This window comes from Trifolium pratense, linkage group LG1 (genome assembly GCF_020283565.1).
Source record: "Trifolium pratense cultivar HEN17-A07 linkage group LG1, ARS_RC_1.1, whole genome shotgun sequence".
In the NCBI taxonomy this organism is placed as follows: Eukaryota; Viridiplantae; Streptophyta; class Magnoliopsida; order Fabales; family Fabaceae; genus Trifolium; species Trifolium pratense.
This window is the reverse complement of record NC_060059.1, coordinates 32,816,204-32,838,232: the sequence shown is the minus strand read 5'-3', so window position 1 is coordinate 32,838,232 and position 22,029 is coordinate 32,816,204. Positions and strand designations below refer to the sequence as shown.

Sequence of the window (22,029 nt, the reverse complement as noted above, 5' to 3'; positions counted from 1 at the left end):
CACACTAAAACGCTTTTCTTCTCTCAAATCATGTCATTTACAAAACGCCCCGAATTTAGGAAAATAGTGCAAGATCAGAAAACAAATGTAATTAAGCATATTAATTAACATTATATTTTCATTTATATATGCTTGTTTTAAAAAATGTTAATATCTTTATGAATTTTGTTGCAGGGGATTCCAAAGCATTATGGGGAGAAATATTGGAAAGGAACACCAAACCCAATAATCCTTAGACTCCCAAATGATTTTGAACAAGAAATATCTTGGGTTGAGAGTAATGGTAAAATTTTGTTTCAAAAAAATTGGAAAGGTTTTGCAAAACAAGTGAGTCATGGATGTGTCTTAACTTTTAAATACATAGGTGGATCACATTTTAAGGTTAAGATATTTGGTCCCAATGGTTTAGAAATAAACTATGCAGATATAAAATCTGTAAATGAAGAAGTTGTTGAAGTTACTGAAAAAGTTACAGAAATTATTGAAGTGAGAGATGATGAAAGTGATGATGAGATTGAAATACTAAAGCAAGCTCAAAGGACAAGAAATGGCAAGAGAAAATTCCAAGGTGAGTTCATATTGTTTTTTTTTTTTCTTTTTCTATTTGTTGGTCACATATTTTATTTTTAATAATTTCAGTATAATGTTTCATGATTTTTTTATTTAATTATTTTTAAGTGTTTTTCTTCACTTTATTTACTCTTTAAAAATATAATCTTGAAAAAATCCAAAAAGTGCTTAAATTGGAAAGGTATTTAAAAAACTTTTCCTATGAATAATTCTTTTGCTGTTCAAAACGAAAATTTAAAAAACTTTTCCTGTGAATTATTTTATATATATGTTTTAAATAAATAATAATTTGTTATGACAAATAAATATTAAATAGTTTGTTTCTTAAAAACGTGTTAAAACATATTATTTCTAAAACTTTTAATGCCATAAAAAAAAATTTGGGTACATATATTACTTTTTCTTTTTTGAGGAATAAATCTGTAGCAATAGCATGTTAATGATGAAAATAATTTTTTCATTTTGGACTTTGCAGGTAGGAACCGAGGAAATATGGTGAAGAAGGCTACAAAGTATCCAACAAATGAAGCTGTTAATGATGAGAATCCCTTTTTTGATGTTAGGATGACAAAATCTTATGTCGATGGCCATTTCATGGTAAGTTTTAATTTTTGTTTTTTTTTTTTGTTTTTTGATAATTTTTTCATGGTAAGTTTGCTATAAAATAAAATACTAATTTTAACTTCAATAATATCTCTAAGAAATTACAATGATTTGAAACAGTGGATACCAAAGAAGTTTTCTAGAGAACACTTGAACAATTATAATGGCATTTCAACCCTACAAGTTGGTAAGGACAACCCTATAAAAATGAATATAAGGTATAATGATAACACTGAAAAATCAACTATGGGTGGTGGCTGGAAGCTCTTTAGCCAAAATTATAATTTGCAAATTGATGATTCTTGTAACTTTGAGATGACTCAACGCCAACCGCCTTCATTCATTGCTACTATTAATCGAGCTAGAAAAGGACCAAGCCCTAAGAATTTGCAAGGTTTTTCTTTCTTTCTTTACTATTTGCATTTTTGTTATTATTTTTTTAATTATTTTTTATTAATATCTATATTGCTCAATTTCTTGGATCCATGACACAATTATAAAAAAGGGAGCTCTTGTGATAATAACAATTCAAAGAGGAGAGACATTGGAGGAACTTCTAGGAGCCGTCCAAGAGTACATTTTGATGAGGGTACGGTATTCTTCTAACATCTTTAAAGCTTTTAGATTTTAATATTTTTAATATTATATTGCGAAGGATTCTTAAATTTTTATAATTTTCTTAAATAGTTCTTTGAATTAACAGAGTTTCTAATTAGGTACGTATCTAAACTAATCAATAATTTGAGTTTTTGAACTAAAAAGTGTATTGTTGTATCATTAATATGTTGTCGAAGGATTCTCACTTATTATCTTTTTCTTCCATGTATGATTTTATTTTTTGGGCTAAAGATGAAGAAAGTGACATACCCACACAAATTCAAAGGACAAAAAATGGCAAGAGAAAAGGTCAAACTTGTGAGAATCCGAGTTTCGAACTTCAATTGTCACATACTTACGCCCATGGCTATTTTTTGGTAAGTTTCCCATTAAAATGTCCACTTTAGCTTTAACTAATAACAATTTCTCTTAAAAAAATAGTAATTAAATCGTAGACGTTTTGTGAAATGAGCTTCGCTTATTTAAAAATAATAATATTTAATTATTTTTAGATTTACTTTTTTATTTAATAAAAATAAAACTTGTGTTTATTTATTATAGTGAAAACCTCTTTCACTTTTTATTTTTTAAAAATGCTATATAACTAATTTTAAGGAGAAATTTCTCAAAAACAGCTTCATATTTTAAACAACTTTCACCTTTTTAAAATGATTTAATTTATATATATGGTCAATGTAAACGATTTTTACACAAGTTTGAATGTAAAGAAATTGATGAAAACCCCAATTTCAAATTGTAAAAAATAATTGAATAACTCTAAAATTATTAATTTTTTAAATAAAAATGATTTTTTTAAAAGAAACTAACAAATAACTTTGATGAAATAGAGGATACCAAATGAATTTTCGAGAGAATACTTGAAGGGGATCAAAGGGACTGTGAAGATTAGATTTGGTAAAGACAAGCCTGAGAAAGTGAAGTTGATTATTGATGCCAATGGATCATCTATTATTACCAATGGTTGGAAGCCATTTGCTGAAAAATATAAGTTGAAAGCCGGTGATAAATGTAAATTTGAGTTGACTCAAAGCCAAACATTTTTATTCACTATTAATATTAATGGAGCCATAAGTAAGTTTCAAGGTTTTTTCTTATTTTTTTAATTTCTATGTTTGTTTATTATTATTATTGAACAATATTTTTTATAACCAGCTGCATTTGCTTATCATCAATTTTTTTTTTTTGTTTCAATTATTCCTTTGAACCATGACATAGGTTATAGAGGAAGAAGCAACTTCAAAGGAACTTCTAGCAACCGTCGTGCTATCGCGGGTACTCCTTTAACTTTTTTAAAGTTTAATTTAAAAGAACTTTCAATTCTCATATTTTCATTGATTCACAATTTTCATCCTCGCATTTTTTCAGATGAGAATAAGTTACCCGCTTTTTTTAAAGAGAAAAGTGAATTACCCACTTAATTAGAATTTAAAGTTTTTAAGCTTGATTATTTTTATAATTCCATAATCATTTCATATAGTATTTTTTACTGTATAAGTCTAGATTAATATTTAATATTGACAAAAATCATATATTTTCATTGTGTTTATATAGATTCAAAAGGCCGTAATGTGATGAAACATGACACATTCGAGCTTACTGTCAATTCATCCTTATACCCGGTATGATTAATTACTAGCTAACATAAAATATGATAACTATATAGATAATATATAAAACTATAAATCGTAAATGATATATTTTGTTTATATTTGCAGTATGTACCAAATGCTTTTTTGCGTAGGCACAAAGAATGTTGGGGAAAATTCGTGGAGTTGAAAGTGGATGAAAAGTCATGGTCTGTAAAAGTGAAGTATTATCCTGGAGGCAGTAAATTATCTGTAGGTTGGACAGAGTTTAAGGAAGAATGCAAATTGGAGATTGGAGACCGTTGTCGCTTTAAGTTGATTGATGAGAAAAAATTTGTGTTTGAAGTTTCATTTGAAAGAGTTTTATATGTTTAATTAGTTGAACATTTCTTTGTTTTGTTCTTTAATTTAAGCCCAACATTTTTATGCTTTTACTTTGTTATTTTAAGCAGATATTGCATATTAAATTTTAGTATTATCATGCATGTCAGTGTTTGTACTATTAATAATGTTTAGTATGTTATTAATCTTTGAGCATTGCTAACGTCAAACGCTCAATCACACTCTAATGGTCCGTTTGGTTCTATGGAAAGAAAGTGGGAGGAAAGAAAATTACAAGTAGTCTAAGTTTATTCATTGATTTTTGTAATTTTATTCCCTCTCACTTTCTTTCCATAGAACCAAACAGACCCTAAAGAACACACACTTGATTATAGCGCCACGTTGTCTCAGTTTCAAAGTTGGAATTATAAGGGTCCAATCCTGCATCATAGTGAGAACATTTTACACACCTATGAAAGGGATCAGAATATTGAGCAATCACCGGTACAGTTTACGCACACGTGACCAGTTCAGATTTAATATTGCTACTTTAAATTAATTAAAAGGGAAAATTTGGTTTTTTATAAACCATTTGATCATGATCGGACAGGCACAGATATCCCAAAAGCGTGAATGCATGAAAACATCGACTACAGAGGATTCAATTTCCTATTAAGGGTTGCAGAGACTCATTTTTTAGTGAATGATGGGGTGAATTTCTGTTCAAAATATGTTGAACCCATTTGAATCAATAAATTGAATACACTATTTTTTTCCCTTAAATATCACATTGATTTATGTATGATTTCATTTTTTTGGTTTTAATCTTTGTATTTTATTTATTTTTTTTAAAAAAAATTCTGCATGTATAAATCATGTTGGTTTTCGTCACTCCCGTCAACTGCCTTCCAAAAAACGCTGACGTGGCTAACGACTTCACATGTGGCAACTATGGTGTGGCAAATAAAGGACCAAAACAAAACAAAAAAAACAAAAAAATCAATTTTTTTCTTAAAGAAAAAAACTGAAAATTTAAAATATATATATATATATAAATATAAAAGAGCTTCACGTTTTTTATTTTACTTATTCCCTATAGTTTAGGGATTCTATACCTATATATAAAGAGGATACAAACAATTTTGTTGCCGACTTTTCATAATACCAATAATATTCTTTACTTTATTTTTGAACAACAAAAATATTTTATTAACAAACTCACATAACATAAGACATGTCTTTTTTGCATTTTTTTTACATAATTTGCATAATATTTTCGAGTCGATATCCCATTACATAATATTTTAAAAAACAAGAAGCTCTTATATATACTAGCGGGCCAGACGTGTTTAACTTATGTAAAAAAAAATGTCTTATGTTACAGTGAATTTGTTAATAAAAGATTTTTCTGTTATGGTGAGTTTGTTAATAAAAGATTTGTTGCTAAAAAAAATTAAGGGTATTGTTGGTATTATGAAAAGTAGACACCAAAACTTTCGTATCATCTTTATATAGAGGTATAGATATATGGATTTTAAATTTTCTGTTTTTTTTTTTAAGAAAAAAATTGGTTTGTTTTTTTTTTATTTTGGTCCTTCATTAATCTAAAACTTTTCATTTTGGTCCTTCATTTGCCACATCATAGTTGCCACAACTCAAGCCGTTAGCCACGTCAGCGTGATATTTAAGCAAAAATAACACGATTTACACATGCAAGGACTTTTTTAAACAAAAGTACAACATAGAGACTAAAATATAAAAAAAAAAACGAAAATAAACAGGGACAATGTGATATTTAAGTTTTTTTTTTTTTATATCTGAACACACCAATGTTTTTTTTTTTATAATGTTAGTTTGAACACACCATTTTTAGTAATAGAGTTTAACACCTTAATTTGTTGAAGCATTAAACAAATAAAAAAAAAATCTCATTTTCATTGTTGTCATGACATCTTCCTATATATGTACATTAATTATTATTTTTTTGAACATCTATATATGTATGTGCATTAATCAAAAGAAAATTGGATAAAACGTGACACTGAAGTGTGGATTAAGAATCAGAATATGGTTGGGATACCACAATATTCTCTGATCAGTCATGCACATTTCTTAGGCTTCAGATATGGAAATGGGAAACAATTTTTCAAGTTACTGAAAAGATTTAGAAATAGGGTAATAGGCTGAAGAAGCATGTGATGAAAAGAGTCATATAATGATAATATATAGAGATTTCCTATGTGACTGAAATGCCAAGACCTCCATCATCCCCCCAACCTCACAATAAAGAATCATGTTCTATCATGTGACTGAAATGCCAATTCGTATTTTACTACATAGTACTCAAAATGATGATGGATTTGTGGAATCCAAATATTCAAAATTCTTTTTATTCTAAAATGAAGAGTTTATTAATTACAAAAAGTCATAAAAGAGATTGTGAACGGTTTTAGAAGATCACAAGAATATATATATATATATATATATATATATATATATATATATATATATATATAAGAGACGAACAAGAAGATCACCAAATAAACTGAGAAAAAAACAGGCAGATAACCCTCCAAGTCCTCGAAGATTAAGGTTCACCAAGACACAATACTGTAACGGCTCCAGCATAAAAAAGGTTGCACCCCATTCATATAAAGAGCATGAGTGACCAGGGCTTTTGGCCATATACCACTTCCAAAAAATAAGTTTCAGCCTATCAATCAAATATTCAACAGATGACGTTCCCTCAGTAAAGATTAAGTTGTTTTGGAAAATTTAAATTGACCAAATAACAGCTTGCTAAATTAACAACCACCCAAAATATGTCCTCCTACCACTCCCAATCCAAGGCAAGCTCAAATAAAACTATAACCTGCTCGCAATGTTAAGGTTAATTAATGTTCCGTCAAAAATTAGCATTTTTAATTTCGCGGTTGTTAGAAAAATTACCAATAAGGAAGGCATTATATTGCAGAGGAATACTCACTAATAACCATGCCAGGAGCTGTGTCTTTTGTTATAATGTGGAAGAGAAAATTAATCATAGTTTTTTTCAATTGTAGCAAGATTATGCTGAGAGATAATTAATATTTCAATGGCAGAACACAAACTACATCCGGTTTGTGTCTATACCACATCATTTTTCATTGTTCGGAGAAATAGTAAAAGGTAAAAATATCAAGCATATCATATGGTTGGTGATTATATAGAGTATTTAGCGCACACGAAATAATATTTTATTTAGGAAAATGTGTAAATGTATCAATCCCATAGGTAGTAATGCTAATTTAGTTTTTGATTTTGGTTTATAGGCCATATAGGGAGTAATGCTAATTTAGTTTTTTCTGATCGATGTAACAATGCCTTAGTTTGTTTGCAACGCATCTAAGATAATTTTCCTTAAATCGTAAGGATTATATACCCCTTATACTTCTTATAATTCAAATATTTACTTATAAAAAAAGTGAATTATTTGGTACATATATTGTTTGGATATGTGCCGGTACATTTGTTAATGTGTATGATTCTGATTGATTTATAAATAGTATTTATTAATTTTTCTATATTAAATACTATTTACGGACCAATCACAATCATCCACATGTATATCGGTACATATCTACACAATATATATACCGGAGTGTTGAAAAAATAACCCGCTCGGCAAAATACGTAATATAATTAATTAGGCTAACGAAAGAAGATAAACTACTTTGACCATATATTCACAACAAAATAATATTCACAATCAAAATTGTGCATTGACAAATATACGGTGGTAAAATGTGACAATTATTTTGGGAGAGAGTGCTATATTGAAACCAAATCATCGATAGATTCTAGAGAGTAGAGAATATATTCTTGCAGTTAAATCACAAAGCAAATCAAATTCGGTCACTTTTCTCACTTCTCCCAACTGATTCGATTTTTAGGAAAAGTTAGCTATCTTTTTTCTACTTACTCATCATAAATCTTTTTCCAAGCAACCTTAATTCGTGTGTGATCAGAATTTTTAAAGGCATGCATGCTGATCCAATGATAGAGTTAGATGGTTAAATAATTTAAATAGTATAATATTGGTTGTTAATGAGCCAGAGAATAATAATAACTTTCAGCTTCCTATTGTTCTTAATGCAGATGAGATTCCAGCTGACAATTCAACTAAGAAGATTGTCAATAATAACACTAATGAGATTTTTAAAGAAATTGATGCTGCTGAGCGACAAAATGGGAATGATGCTGCCATGATTACTACTTCTAAGAGGCAGAATGATAATGATTTTAATCATAGTGCTTATGAGGAATTCCTGGAAGAGGAAATAGCGCAGGTTCATGTCTCTGACTCGGAAGGGGAAGATGTAGCTGAAACCCAAATTATGTTGCAGCAACCTGCTTTACCACATATGTAGTTCTTGATTATATGGAGAAGATAAAAAAAACATGGGCAGCTAGAACATGTATCAATACTGAAGAAGAGATTCCATTCACTTTGTACGTCTCTATGAAAGCTAAAAAACAAAACCTACGATTTGGGTGGAGCCTTGGGAGTTATTATACCGGGTCTAAGGGTCAACCTCCGCCATCCTCTCAATGATTCTTTTATGGGAGTATTAGAGTGGAATAGGGAAGTGTTGGCAAGTCGACTTCTCTTGGGTACATTTCAAAAGTTTTCTTTTGTGACAAACTTTGCCTCATGTCTTCATTGATGATTAGTTTAGGGATATCTCCCTAATTTTCTCCTTTTTTTATATATTATATATGAGCAAAGAGGCATAAAATTAGTGCTACTAGATGATGTCTACTAGTCACTATGATATCTTATAATGCTCTTAGTTTACCTAAAAAAAAACCAGTTTAAATTTAAAATAGTTTTTTTTTTTTTGGTAGGTAATCTAATAGTTAGAAATCCCACCAATAAGGTAAATAAGTGAGTTAGAGGTTCAGTATGTAGAATAATGTGATGTCCCTATACAATATTTGTTTTTCTATGAACCATTTGATTAAGATCGGGTTGTCACAGATATCCCAGATGCCCGAATACATGAAAACATCAACCGTAGATGATTCAATTTCCTATGACGGGTTGCAGAAACTCATTTTTGAGCAAATGATAAAGTGAATTTCTGTTCAATATATGTTGAACACCCATTTAAAACAATAAATTGAACACAACATTTTTTAGCAGTAGAGTTTAACTCCTAAAATTGTTAAAGCATTAAACAAATAAAAAAAAAAAAACCCTTTTTCACCGTTGTCTACATTAAATTTGTTTTTCACCGTATGTGCATTAATTAAAAGAAAATTGGATAAAATAAAACGTTACATTGAAGTGTGAATTGACAATGGTTGGGATGTTTATGCACATTTCTTATGCTTCAGATATGTTGTTGCTATCTCTAGGACAACAAAGTTTTCCTCTTTCATGTAAAAATGAATGAAGATATATATATGGTGAATGATTCAGTACTTTTTTAGGATTGTATTGTGTGTGTCTCTATTAGAGAATATATAATAACAAAATAATACTCCAACAATGTCCATGGCATAAATAATTGTGCTATCAATTCCAACAAAACCATCCATGCATCGAGACAATACATTATTATTGTAGTGAAAATCAAATTATGTCACTTTTCTCACTTCTCCCAACTTTCTCCATTTTAGGAAAAGTTTGCAACGCATGCTTGCTGATTCAACAAAATTGGTTTATTATCAAAATTTGTGACTTCAACTTTTCTCATAATTCAATATCAATCAAAATAAGTTCTTTTATACTTTACTCATGAGTCAATCTTTTTCCAACCATAACCCACTTCTCAACTATCTCTCAAACACACACTAAAGCTCTTTTCTTCTGTCAATCATCATGTCATTTACAAAAGGCCCAAGTTTTAGGATAATAATAGTGCAAGATAAGAAATCATATGTAAGCATTTTAATTAACCTTATGTTTCATTTATATATCTTTGTTTTTGTTTTAAAAATGTTAATATCTTTCTAATTTTTTTGTTGCAGAAGATTCCAAAGCTTTATAGGGAGAAATATTGGAAAGGAATTCCAAACCCAATAATCCTAAGACTCCGAAATGGTTTTGAACAAGAAATATCTTGGGTGGAAAGAAATGGTGAAATTTTGTTTCAAAAAAATTGGAAAACTTTTTCAAAGCATGTGAATTTGAGCCATGGATGTGTCTTAACTTTCAAATACATAGGTGGATCACATTTTAAGGTTAAGGTATTTGGTCCTAAATGTTTAGAAATAAACTATTCAAAAATAAACTCTGAAAATGAAGAACATGTTGAAGCTAGAGAAAAAGCTAAGGAAATTATTGAAGAAGTGAGTGATGAAATACCAATGCAAGCTCAAAGGAAAAGAAATGGCAAGAGAAAATTCCAAGGTGACTTCATATTTTTTTCTTTTCTTTTTCTATTTTTTTAGTCTCATGTTTTATTTTTAATAATTTCAATTTTTAATATTTTTTCTGGCTATTAACTCTAAAGCTGGAATAATTAACTTTTTTTTGAGTAATAAATCTGTAATATGTTAATGATGAAAATAAATTATTTGTTTTGGTATCAAAAGTAACTTTTTTTTGTCAAAAAAAAGTAACTTTTTTTTTTTGAAACTTTGTAGGTAGGAACAGAGGGAATATGGTGAAGAAGGTTAAAAAGTACCCAACAAATGAAGATGTTAATGTTGAGAATCCATTTTTTGAAGTTGTAATGACAAACTTTTATGTCAAAGGATATTTCCTGGTAAGTTTTTTTTTTTTTTTTTTAAGGAAACTACTAAATTTGTTTGGCTTAATTAGTGGAGTATCTCTTATAAATTACCATGATTTGAAACAGTGGATACAAAATCAGTTTTCAAGAGAATACTTAAACAATTTTAGAGGCATTGCAACCCTAAGGGTTGGTAAGGACACCCCTATGGAAGTGAAAATAAGGTTTGATGATAACTATAAAAAAGCTATGATGTGTGCTGGTTGGAAGCTTTTTAGCAAAAAATATAATTTGCAAGTTGATGATACTTGTAAGTTTGTGATGACTCAACGCCGACCACCTTCGTTCATTGTTATTATTAATCGAGCTAGAAAAGGTTTTTCTTTCTTTCTTTATTATTTGCATTTGCATTTTTGTTTTTTGTTATTAATTTTTTAATTCTTTTTTTATTAACATCTACATTGCTCAATTTATTTGATCAATGACACAATTATAGGAAAAGGGATCTCTTGTGATAATAATATTGCAAAGAGGAGATACCTTGGAGGAACTTCTAGGAGCCGTCCAAGAGTATATTATGTTGAGGGTATTCTTCAAACTTCTTTAAAGTTTTTAGGTTTAATATTGTAAAGGATTCTTAAATATTTGTAAAATTTTATAAATAGTTCATTGAATTAAAATAGTTTTGTAAATTATTAATTATGATTTTGTGTTTATGCAGATTCAGAAAGTGGTATTATGGTGAAACATTTCAAATTCAAGATTTATGTGAAAGACGATTACAATTATCCTGTAGGGTTAATTTCTTAAACTATGGTTACTTACTATGTAAATATATATAAATAGAGATGTGAAAATGAAACATCTAAATAATAATATATTTTGTTTGTATTTGCATGCAGAGTTTACCAATGGAGTTTATGAATATAGTAGGATGTGATAAGAATGTGAATGTGGAGTTGAAAATGGGGAGAAGATCGTGGTTCGTAAAAGTGAATTATTTTGATAGTATGAAAAGCAGTAGATTTGGTAAAGGATGGAGACCATTTATTCAAGAATGCAATTTAATTGGGGAAATTTGTTCCTTTAATTTAATTGATGAGATAAATTTGGTATTTAATGTTTCAGTTGTAAGAAAAACACATTGAGTTGTTTGATGTGTTGTTCTTTTATGCTTTGTATGAAAGTTTTTAAGTCCTTGATGTTATTTTGTGTACAATTGTCCTTGATTAATTTTTTAAATATTGCTATCAGTGCTATATATCTTCTTGCTGTTGGATAATCCAACTATTCATAATATAAAAAATCAAATAAAAATGTATAAATAATTGCCTTGCATACTCCTTTTGGAACAAAAGAAACGATGTGAAATAAAACACCATAACTTTCGGCCAAGAACTAATTTTATTTGATTTTAACATGTGATCAAGATTATCACAATTTCTTTTCATAGCTGAAAATTAAATGATGACAATTAATTAGTTTTATTTTGCTTGGTTAATTTATTTTTTTTAATGGCAAATATAAAATGTATAAAGATAAAAACTAAAATGGTACAAAAGAAAGTACCTAAAAATAAGAGGTACCAGAAATATACTTCACCAAAACATAACAATCTCTATGGTAAGGTAAATAAAAATACATGAAAAAAAACCTGGCACCGCCACTATATTAGAGCCCCTCAAAGGAACCATGAGAACAAAAAACTCCTAAGGAAGAGAGATGCAGGGATTAACTATAGGTAGGACAAAACAAAATAGGGCCTCCAATTTTCCTGGTTCATTGAGACCCAACATGACACCTCAACAAAATCTATCGGTTCCAGCATAAAGTATGGTGGATGCCCCACTTATAAAAGGAACATGGGGAGGTAGAGTTTTTACCTATAAACCATTTTCAAGATAAAAGTTTCACCATATCAACTAGATACTCGACATTAAAAGTTCATTATGAAGATTTTCCCTTGTATATTATGAAGGGCTAAAAAAGTAATAAAAAATAGGAGAATGTTAACTTGTGCCCTTAAGGCACATGTTAAGCAAGCAAAAATAGAAATTATTAAATGCTAATTTGTGCATTTTGACTTTTGAAGCATTAAATTTCTTGTATCATTAAATGTTGAATTTCTATTTTGGTATATCTTAACATGTGCCCTTAGGGCACATGTTAACAAGACCCTAAAAAATATAATAAAAGGTCAGGTGATTAATTAAATGAGATAAAGAATCAAACACATACACGCATCAAAAAAACATTTATTTATAATTATGATTTTAAAATGGTCTCTTGTTAATAAAGAATTGGTTTTTTCACACTATAAAGTGATCAAACAATTTATTTCTAAATTCATAAAAGAAAAAAATATGGCTAAAGTTTATATATTCATTTGTGCTATTATTATCATTTTTTCCCTATTTATTTCAATAACAAACTGTATAGGTAATTCTAATCAACACTTTTAAATTTGGTGGACACTAATAACCAAGATTTCGTTGGGTATCAGTATCACTATACAAAATTCATTATCATAGCGTATTTTTATATTAATTTATAGAGATAAATAAGTTTTTGGTCTAAATATATCAAAATGTTTTTAGCACTTTCAACAAGGATTAATTCTCGATCAAATATTTTTCGTCACGATTTATGATCCCTGCTTTATTGAGTAACTCATATATCATTAGAAATTTTGAATTTTTCCACAATTTTGTTTACTCCATTATAGAAATCTCACATAACATAATTTAATTTTTTTTTAACAAATGATCAGTGAAATATGAATTTAATTTGATACTTTCCTGAATTCTTATTTGATATCACAGAACGACTGCCTTGCGAAAAGGATTGGGATTGTCCAAGAGATTTGTGTTTGCTTCCTGATATTCCAAGATGCATGCATCAAATGTGTGGATGTGCCAAAGAAGCCATAAAAGTTGCTTAAAAAAAAAAAAAACAGAAGCCATAAAAGTTAATTAAAAATATAGTATATTATGTTATTTCTACCCATATGATAATGTTGGTGGTGCCTTTATGATTTATTTCACAGTTATGTATTTTTTTCCTTTTCTGATCTTTAAATTTCATTGATGTATGCAAAAGTTCTATTATAATAATTATCATAAGTATAATTATATATAATTAAATAATTTTTAATATTTTACAATATAGTGATATAATTATATTTTATATTAAAAATGAGAGATTGCCCTCTTGTTGATTTGTCGTATTTGTAATTGATCATTGTCACTCTCTTTCTAATTAAGGGGTATTATTCTTTTAGTGATGGTGCCTATAAAGGATTTTAATTTATTGATGGTGTACCTCTTTATTTCCTTGTAGTTTTATTTGCATGTTTATTTTCCTGTCTTATCTTAGAGATTAACAAGCATTTTTTTTTTCCAATAGTGTCGGAATTTCAATTAAGCCACCACAATTTCACTTGTTTGTAAGTTTTTATCCGCACCCCCTTATATACTCAAAAGGGATTGTTAGGAAGACATCAGATAAAAAAGAAACTCCAAAATATCTATCACATATAACTAGACAATGAAACAAAAGATAGCGTGTATTTAACCGGATAAAACCAAATTTACAAAATCTATACATTCAAAATTATGATTTTTCATCATAGAACTGAACACACACGACACGACAATCCAAACCTTCACAGCACAATAAATTAACTCCAAGCTAGGACCAGTTTTCTAGCCTTATATGTAGGTGTTGCGTTAGATTTAGTCCGAATGGAATAGAGATGTTAATTTGCTCCGGAAACGATCACCGCCCATAGAAATTTAGCAAGTGTACTAAATCGCCGTCAAGTAGTATAAATAAACTGTTCTTTCCGCAGGAATTGTTGTAATTCAATTGCAAATTGAAAGCATACTTAAGAAAATTGACATAATCTTAACAAAGGGGGGAATTTGCTTGGTTTAAAGTTTTAATCATAAACTTAAAAATGACTTAGAATTCAAATTGATGAAAAAAAGTGATTGATCCTTTTGGTTCATCTAATTACTATTTTTCTTGGTAATTTCATGTATGATAACAAATTACTCAATTTAGTTTCATGATTAGATTAAACATAATTGATTATGTCCAATGTCTTGGTAACATAATCCTCTCTCATGATTATTAATCTCTAATTTCTTAGGATGATCGATGATCAATTAAGGAATTTTAATTTATTGATGGTGTACCTCTTTATTTTCTTGTAGTTTTATTTGCATGTTTATTTTCCTGTCTTATCTTAGATATTAACAAGCACTTTTTTTTTTCCACTAGTGTCGGAATTTCAATTAAGCCACCACAATTTCACTTGTTTGTAAGTTTTTATCCGCACCCCCTTATATACTCAAAAGGGGTTGTTAGGAAGACATCAGATAAAAAAGAAACTCCAAAATATCTATCACATAATTATGATTTTGTGTTTATGCAGATTCAGAAAGTGGTATTATGGTGAAACATTTCAAATTCAAGATTTATGTGAAAGACGATTACAATTATCCTGTAGGGTTAATTTCTTAAACTATGGTTACTTACTATGTAAATATATATAAATAGAGATGTGAAAATGAAACATCTAAATAATAATATATTTTGTTTGTATTTGCATGCAGAGTTTACCAATGGAGTTTATGAATATAAAAAGGATGTGATAAGAATGTGAATGTGGAGTTGAAAATGGGGAGAAGATCGTGGTTCGTAAAAGTGAACTAATTTGATAGTATGAAAAGCAGTAGATTTGGTAAAGGATGGAGACCATTTATTCAAGAATGCAATTTAATTGGGGAAATTTGTTCCTTTAATTTAATTGATGAGATCAATTTGGTATTTAATGTTTCAGTTGTAAGAAAAAACCATTGAGTTGTTTGATGTGTTGTTCTTTTATGCTTTGTATTTTGGTATGCTATGTATGAAAGTTTTTAAGTCCTTGATGTTATTTTGTGTACAATTGTCCTTGAAAGTTTTTAAGATTTTCCCTTGTATATTATGAAGGGCTAAAAAAGTATTAAAAAAATATAATGAAAGGTCATGTGATTAATTAAATGAGTTAAAGAATCAAAAACATACACGCATCTAAAAAAACATTTATGATTTTAAGAATGGTCTCTTGTTAATAAAGAATGGGTTTTTTCACACTATAAAGTGATCAAACAATTTATTTCAAAATTCATAAAAGAAAAAATATGGCTAAAGTTTATATATTCATTTGTGCTATGATTATCATTTTTTCCCTATTTATTTCAATAACAAACTGTATAGGTAATTCTAATCAACAATTTTAAATTTGGTGGACACTAGTACCCAAGATTTCGTTGGCTACCGATATCATTATATAAAATTCATTATCATAGCATATTTTTATATTAATTTATAGAGTTAAATAAGTTTTTGGAATTTTGGTTCAAATATCTCAAAATGTTTTTAGTACTTTCAACAAAGATTAATCCTCGATCAAATATTATTCGTCACGATTTATGATCCCTACTTTATTAAGTCAACTCGAGTATATTATTCGAAATTTTGAATTTTTTCCACAATTTTGTTTACTCCATTATAGAAACCTCTCATAACACAATTTAATTGTTTTTTAACAAATGATCAATGAAATATAAATTTAATTTGATAGGTTTCATTAATTCTTATTTGATATCACAGAACGACTACCTAGCTGCGAAAAGGATTCGGATTGTCCAAGAGATTTGTGTTGGCTTCCTGATATTCCAAGATGCATGCATCAAATGTGTGGATGTGCCTTGCCCAGTGATTAAGTTATCAATTATATGTTCCAAAGAAGCCATAAAAGTTGCTTCCTAAAAAAATAAAAAAGAAGCCATAAAAGTTAATTAAAGATATAGTATATTATGTTATTTCTACCCATATGATGATGTTGGTGGTCTTTATATGATTTATTTCACAGTTATGTATTTTTTCTTTTTCTGATCTTTAAATTTCATTGATGTATGCAAAAGTTCTATTATAATAATTATCATAAGTATGATTATATATAATTAAATAATTTATAATATTTTACAATATAGTGAGAGGGTTGTTTGGTAAGTTGAGGCCCTCTTGTTGATTCGTCGTACTTGTAATTGGTCATTGTCTCTCTCTTTTTGAGGGGTGTTATTTTTCTCGTGGTGGTGGTGTCTATGAAGAGTTTTAATTTGTTGGTGATGTGCCTAGCTCTTTGCTTTCTAATAATTTTATTTGCATGTTTGTTTCCTGGTCTTATCTTAGAGATTGTTGAATTCTGGTGGTGTATTTCTTGTAGCTCTTCATTTTTTTGAACTTTCTCTTATATTTTTTTCGTTTATAAATTTATATACAATATATATTTTCATTTAAACAACCTTTATATTAGTGATTCTTTTCGTTATTCATTCATTATTCATTTGTGTAACCGTTTCTTTAATCTAGTTCTTTGTTGTGTTTGGACCTTGTATGATTTGTTTGTGTTTGTGTTTGCATCTCTTTGACTTTATTGTAAATTTTTGTAGTCTACCTTGGTACGTCTTGTGCTGGGGAGACTGTTTGTGTTAATATATTCCATTTTGGCTTCTTCAAAAAAAATCTTGTATTTATTGTCGAGCTTTTTGCAAGCAAGTTCAACTCTAGTTTATACTGGTGGTTAGTTAGAATTGTCGTAGGACCAATTAATTAGCTCTAGCTAGTTACTATGAGACAAAATAATCATACAGTTGGACACCACATTTTAACTCAAAACTTTAAAATGTTAAATTTATAGGTCCTTTATGGCTCGTTTGGTGCGCAGGATAGCATAGTGACAGGATAGGATATAAAACAGGATAAAGATAGGATAGGATAACAGCAGGATAACAGTTATACTCAATTATCATATCCTGTGTTTGGTGCACACAGGATAACTAACATGATAGCTATTATCTTTTGTTTTTAATACATACTTGCTCATAATAATATGATAAGATATATAACATATTTAAATGACAAAATTACTCTTGTAAAACAATTGTTATTTTTTAAAAATTATTTTGTAATACTTTGAATTTTATAAATAAAAAATATAAATAAGTAATCAAATAACTTTATATAATTTAAAATAAAAATCATGAGAAAAAATCAAGTTTAATTTTTTATATGAATCATGATCAAATAAATAACTCAATGATATATACATGTTAGATAAGCCAAATAAATATATGATATATCTCATACGTAAATAATAAAACTACTATTGCAAAAGAATTATATTTAATTTTTTATAAAATTTAAATTAATATCCCTATTTGTCAATTTTTTTAATAATCATTTTACTTTAAAATATTGTAATTTTAGTAAAATTTTGATTTTTTAGAAAATATAAATTACAAAATTACCCCTGTGAGAAAACCACATATATTTAAAAATTAATTATTTTATTATTTATATTTTATTAATTTTATTTTATGTATTTTAAAATATATTTTATAAAATAAATCAATAATTTTTTTTCTTATCCTATCCTGCTGGTAACCCAGCTCAAATTCAGGATAAGAATTATAACTAGAGAGACAGGATAGGATAAGCTTCAGGATTAACTTATCATATCCTGCTGTATCACCAAACACTGGATTGCGGCAGGATATGATACAGTTATCCTATCATGTCTCTTATCCTGTGCACCAAACGGGCCCTTAAATTATAAAGTGTTCGATCTTCAATTTCTAAACAACATGGCACTTAACCTCACATTTACCGGCATCCCTAAAATGGACCATAATAAAATTAGTAGGGATAGGATATTATTGATATACATAAGGGTAAAGAAAATGAACCAAATTGAACAAGCTTTGTATGGGTCCTAACGAGAAGGACTACTTCTAGTTCCAATCCAACATAATGAAATGAGACAACAAATGTGGTCTTGAAACCAAATGAGGACAATTCTTGAATCACCTTTACAAAGCAATATCTAAAAGTTTCCATTTCAATGAAATAAAACCACAAACCAATAACACTGTTCTCCCCTTAATTTTTGGCTTTAATCATACACACATACACTCTTCCCAAATTATTCCTTTTACTTATTATATAATATTATTTGTCATTAAAAAAAAAATTCCCAAATATGTGTAATACAAGCACCATACTTTCACAAAAGCTACAAGCACACATACTTTCCCAAATATGTGTAACTGACAATGATGTCAATCCCTTTGTTGGAGTTATATTGACAAATTATTATGCACATGGCCATTTCTTGGTAAATTTGCAATAAAAAAAAACAATTTTGGCTTTAATTGTAAACTACCATGATTTGAAAGAGATGATACCAAGTAAGTTTTCAAGAGAATACTTTGAACAATTTTATTGGCACTGCAACCCTACAAGTTGGTAAGGACATGTAAATGAAAGTGAACATGATTTTTGATAATAACAATAAAAGATCTATTATAAGTGGTGGTTGGAAGTTATTTAGAAAAAAATATAACTTGCAAGTTGAAGATTCTTTGTAAATTTGTAGCCGATCACTTTTATTAAATGTTATTATCAATTGGGGTCCGTATAATTTGGACCAACAAATTCATTTGTCCATCTTGGACCAATTGGCTTTGTGTCCATTGAAAAAATGCAGTTTTACCCTCCCTATTTTGAAAAAATCGGAATGGTAGGGATTAAAAGTTCACAACCTGATAGTCAAGTTATACTAGTACACATGCTTAAGTAAACTTGGCAACATGTGATTTTATTCTCTCTCTTTTCCTTTTTTTTTGTTTGCAACCAGAATTGGTGGATTGGGTCAATACTGGGCCAAAACGTTGGTAACATAATTCTTATAACGAAATGTTAATTAGCTTAATTTTTTTGTCAAGTAGTCTAATGACTAGAAATTTCATCTTAAAGGTGGATAATTGGAATATCCGGATTCGAACTCCAACTCATGCGTTTATAACGTTATGTCCCTATCAATCAAGCTAAGCTCATAGGGACTTCATTAACTTAATTTTAAAATGAATAAAAGGAATTTTATTGACAAAGACCAAATTAAATAGAGCATTAATTAAATATATTTTTTTTCCCTAAAAATAAATCAAATTTTGATTTTAGTTCTTAAAAATAAAAATGGCATATTTTTGTCCTCCCAAAATTTTCCGTACCAAAGTCCCTAAAAATAGTTGATTTTAGGACAAAAACATCCTATTTTATATTTTTAGAAACAAAAATCAAAATCTGTTATATATATTTTTTATTTTGACAAATCTGTTATATTTTTAAGAGAGGTAAAAACTACATATGATAAAATTGGTGAATTTTTGAAGACCGTGTTAACATATACACTAACGACATACGATAAACTATCCAAATAAAAAAATAAACCTGCAAGTAAAAGTAGCTGTCCTCTTTTTAAAATAATATTGGATATACTATTATGTTGCCATGTGTGTAGTGGTATGGAATATTATAACCGGATCAAACTTATGATAGCAAGTCAATTAATTGGTCCAACATGAACAAATTCATGTTTTGGATCAGGCAGTATCTATGATGTGGTCTTTTGAAGTTTAACCACATTAATGTTTGTAAACTCTGAATCTTTTAGGCTTTTTTTATGACATGCTTTGTATATATGATATGGTCTTTGGAGTTTTACTATATGAATGTTTGCAATGCTTTGTGTTTTAAATTTATATGGACCAATCTTCAAATAGATAATGAATGTTTGGAAGTGGTTATTTCATTTATTAAATATAAATGATATTTTTTGTTGGGTGAGATTATCTTTTTTCACCCTCTTAAGTCTTTTACGTGTTTCTGAATTTTCAAAAATATCCTACTATTGAGTTCAAGAATTCGAGCATGTAATTTATTCTTTCGAGATTTATCACTCGAGTTCCTCTGATACATATATGAAATTTTAATATTTTACACGTTTAAGTTCTAGAACTCAAACATCCCCTATACATATCTTAAGTTTCAAGTTTTACACATTCAAGTTCTAGAGCTTGAAAACTATTTTGAATTCTAGAACTTGAAATTTATTTTTAATGAGACAATTTTTTTAAAGTTGTTTACTTTGTGTCATATATTGATGTTTCTCATGATTTTCTCTTTGTTTGGTTTGAGAAAAAAAAGAGAAGAGAGAGTTAGAGAAAAGAGAAAAAGAAGAGAAGATGAAAACTTCTCTTGATTGGAAAAAAAAAAATTACTTTTTGCTTTCTCTTCAAATTTGGGAAGAAAAAAAATTGAGAAGAGAAAAAAAAATTGGTGCACCCAATTACTTTTTGCTTTCTCTTCAAATTTGGGAAGAAAGAGGGGAGAGATGACTTATTATATGTTATTACCAAAACTGCCCTCATCCCTTACCTGTGCTCACTAATCAATGCAGTACGCCATTTCAATGGTTTCCTTCTACTAACTCTTGGACTACACTTTTTCTGAAAATTCCTAGAACCTTCTTTACAAAAAATCGTGAATCAATAGCTTCCGATCAATTTTTACTTTAAAACCAAACTGAAGCATTTTTTTTTAAATTAAAAATATTACTATAAACTACAACAAAATTTTAAATTTATGTTATATTATAATTAATAGTTTATCAAGTTGAACTATTTAATATAACATTCTTTTGACTAATATTTAATACAAGTAACTGAAATTTAAAATATGCATAATTTAATTAATTAAAAAATTGAAATTAATTTTTATAAGTGCTTTTAATTCAAGGGCATTTTTGTCCTTTTAGAAATAAATAACACTTCTTTCTCTTTTATCTCTTATACCAAACAATACATCAAATTTACTCTATTTCTCACATCTTTCTCTCTTCTCTTACTCTTTTTCACCTATTTATCTCTTCTCACTTTCTCTTCACAACCAAACGCACCTGTAATGTATAGTGAGATTTTAGTTGATTAGCTAGCCATATTTAAAAAAAAATTAAAAATTGATGGGAATGGGAGGGTTAATTAAGTACGTGTCACACTTCAACCGTTCTTTTTTTTTCTCTAGACTTGTGAGATTTAGGTCATTCAAATTCAGATGTTATTAAACTTAAAAATTTATTATGAAATAAAAACATGATCCTCAATAATAAACAACATCAAATAATTAAAAAAGAGGGGAATTGTTAGTGATTGACATCCATACTACTAAAAATAAGAATAAATTGCATAAATTTAAATAATTTTGGGTTGTCTGTCATTAAGCTCTTCTTTAAAGTCACTAGTTTGACCGCTAACCACTGTTATGGTGGCATATACAATTCCTCCGTTCCAAAAAGTAAGTCAATTTGGCAAAATTACACAAATTAAGAAATGTAATTAATGTTGTATAGAAAAAAGAAATTATGAGTTAGTTTACAAAATTGTCATTTATTAATGGCATAGGAAAGATAAATTGAATAATTGAAAGAAGAGAGAGTAATAAATAGTTAATGGTATAATAGGAAAAATAGCATTACATGTTTCATTGGTAATGTAAAGTGACTTATAATTTGATACAGTTTTTTTTTCTTCAAAGTAACTTACATTTTGGAACCGATGAAGTATATATGATAGAAAGAACACATCATTCTTCTTTCTTTCATTTGATAGGAATTTCATGATCCAATTAAGTGCTTGTTTGGTTTCACGTTTGTAAGCCTC

The 22,029-nt window shown here is 28.3% G+C and overlaps 3 protein-coding genes and 2 long non-coding RNA genes across 5 annotated transcripts; all 5 read left to right on the top strand.

Moving 5' to 3' along the window:
* On the top strand, window positions 1-1,283 carry LOC123892613. The gene is made up of 4 exons (XM_045942455.1): window positions 1-87; window positions 175-568; window positions 1,046-1,167; window positions 1,272-1,283. Exons 1-4 carry the CDS (start codon window positions 31-33, stop codon window positions 1,281-1,283), a joined length of 585 nt encoding a protein of 194 aa, XP_045798411.1. The 5' UTR covers window positions 1-30.
* A 1,733-nt stretch (window positions 1,284-3,016) lies between these two features.
* LOC123892609 (B3 domain-containing protein REM19-like) lies at window positions 3,017-3,752 on the top strand. The gene is made up of 3 exons (XM_045942442.1): window positions 3,017-3,063; window positions 3,343-3,410; window positions 3,507-3,752. Exons 2-3 carry the CDS (start codon window positions 3,363-3,365, stop codon window positions 3,750-3,752), a joined length of 294 nt encoding a protein of 97 aa, XP_045798398.1. The 5' UTR covers window positions 3,017-3,063; window positions 3,343-3,362.
* A 5,427-nt stretch (window positions 3,753-9,179) lies between these two features.
* LOC123897176 (putative B3 domain-containing protein Os03g0621600) lies at window positions 9,180-11,630 on the top strand. The gene is made up of 7 exons (XM_045947706.1): window positions 9,180-9,624; window positions 9,714-10,095; window positions 10,332-10,453; window positions 10,547-10,796; window positions 10,917-11,006; window positions 11,142-11,212; window positions 11,323-11,630. Exons 1-7 carry the CDS (start codon window positions 9,565-9,567, stop codon window positions 11,566-11,568), a joined length of 1,221 nt encoding a protein of 406 aa, XP_045803662.1. The 5' UTR covers window positions 9,180-9,564; the 3' UTR covers window positions 11,569-11,630.
* Window positions 11,631-12,723: 1,093 nt separating this feature from the next.
* Window positions 12,724-13,583, top strand: LOC123894562. Its single transcript, XR_006803873.1, has 2 exons — window positions 12,724-12,859; window positions 13,243-13,583. It is a non-coding gene; the product is annotated as an uncharacterized LOC123894562 (long non-coding RNA).
* A 1,940-nt stretch (window positions 13,584-15,523) lies between these two features.
* Window positions 15,524-16,359, top strand: LOC123894511. Its single transcript, XR_006803839.1, has 2 exons — window positions 15,524-15,685; window positions 16,082-16,359. It is a non-coding gene; the product is annotated as an uncharacterized LOC123894511 (long non-coding RNA).
* Window positions 16,360-22,029: the final 5,670 nt, after the last annotated feature.

What these genes read in the sequence shown, in the direction of transcription:
- LOC123892609 (XM_045942442.1), top strand. Translation starts at nt 3,363, where the DNA reads ATGAAACATGACACATTCGAGCTTACTGTCAATTCATCCTTATACCCG. An exon ending in TCAATTCATCCTTATACCCG is followed by an intron (nt 3,411 to 3,506) that starts GTATGATTAATT and finishes TTATATTTGCAG; the next exon opens with TATGTACCAAATGCTTTTTT.
- LOC123892613 (XM_045942455.1), top strand. Translation starts at nt 31, where the DNA reads ATGTCATTTACAAAACGCCCCGAATTTAGGAAAATAGTGCAAGATCAG. An exon ending in TGCAAGATCAGAAAACAAAT is followed by an intron (nt 88 to 174) that starts GTAATTAAGCAT and finishes ATTTTGTTGCAG; the next exon opens with GGGATTCCAAAGCATTATGG. An exon ending in TGGCAAGAGAAAATTCCAAG is followed by an intron (nt 569 to 1,045) that starts GTGAGTTCATAT and finishes TGGACTTTGCAG; the next exon opens with GTAGGAACCGAGGAAATATG.
- LOC123897176 (XM_045947706.1), top strand. Translation starts at nt 9,565, where the DNA reads ATGTCATTTACAAAAGGCCCAAGTTTTAGGATAATAATAGTGCAAGAT. An exon ending in ATGTCAAAGGATATTTCCTG is followed by an intron (nt 10,454 to 10,546) that starts GTAAGTTTTTTT and finishes GATTTGAAACAG; the next exon opens with TGGATACAAAATCAGTTTTC. An exon ending in AAGAGTATATTATGTTGAGG is followed by an intron (nt 11,007 to 11,141) that starts GTATTCTTCAAA and finishes GTGTTTATGCAG; the next exon opens with ATTCAGAAAGTGGTATTATG.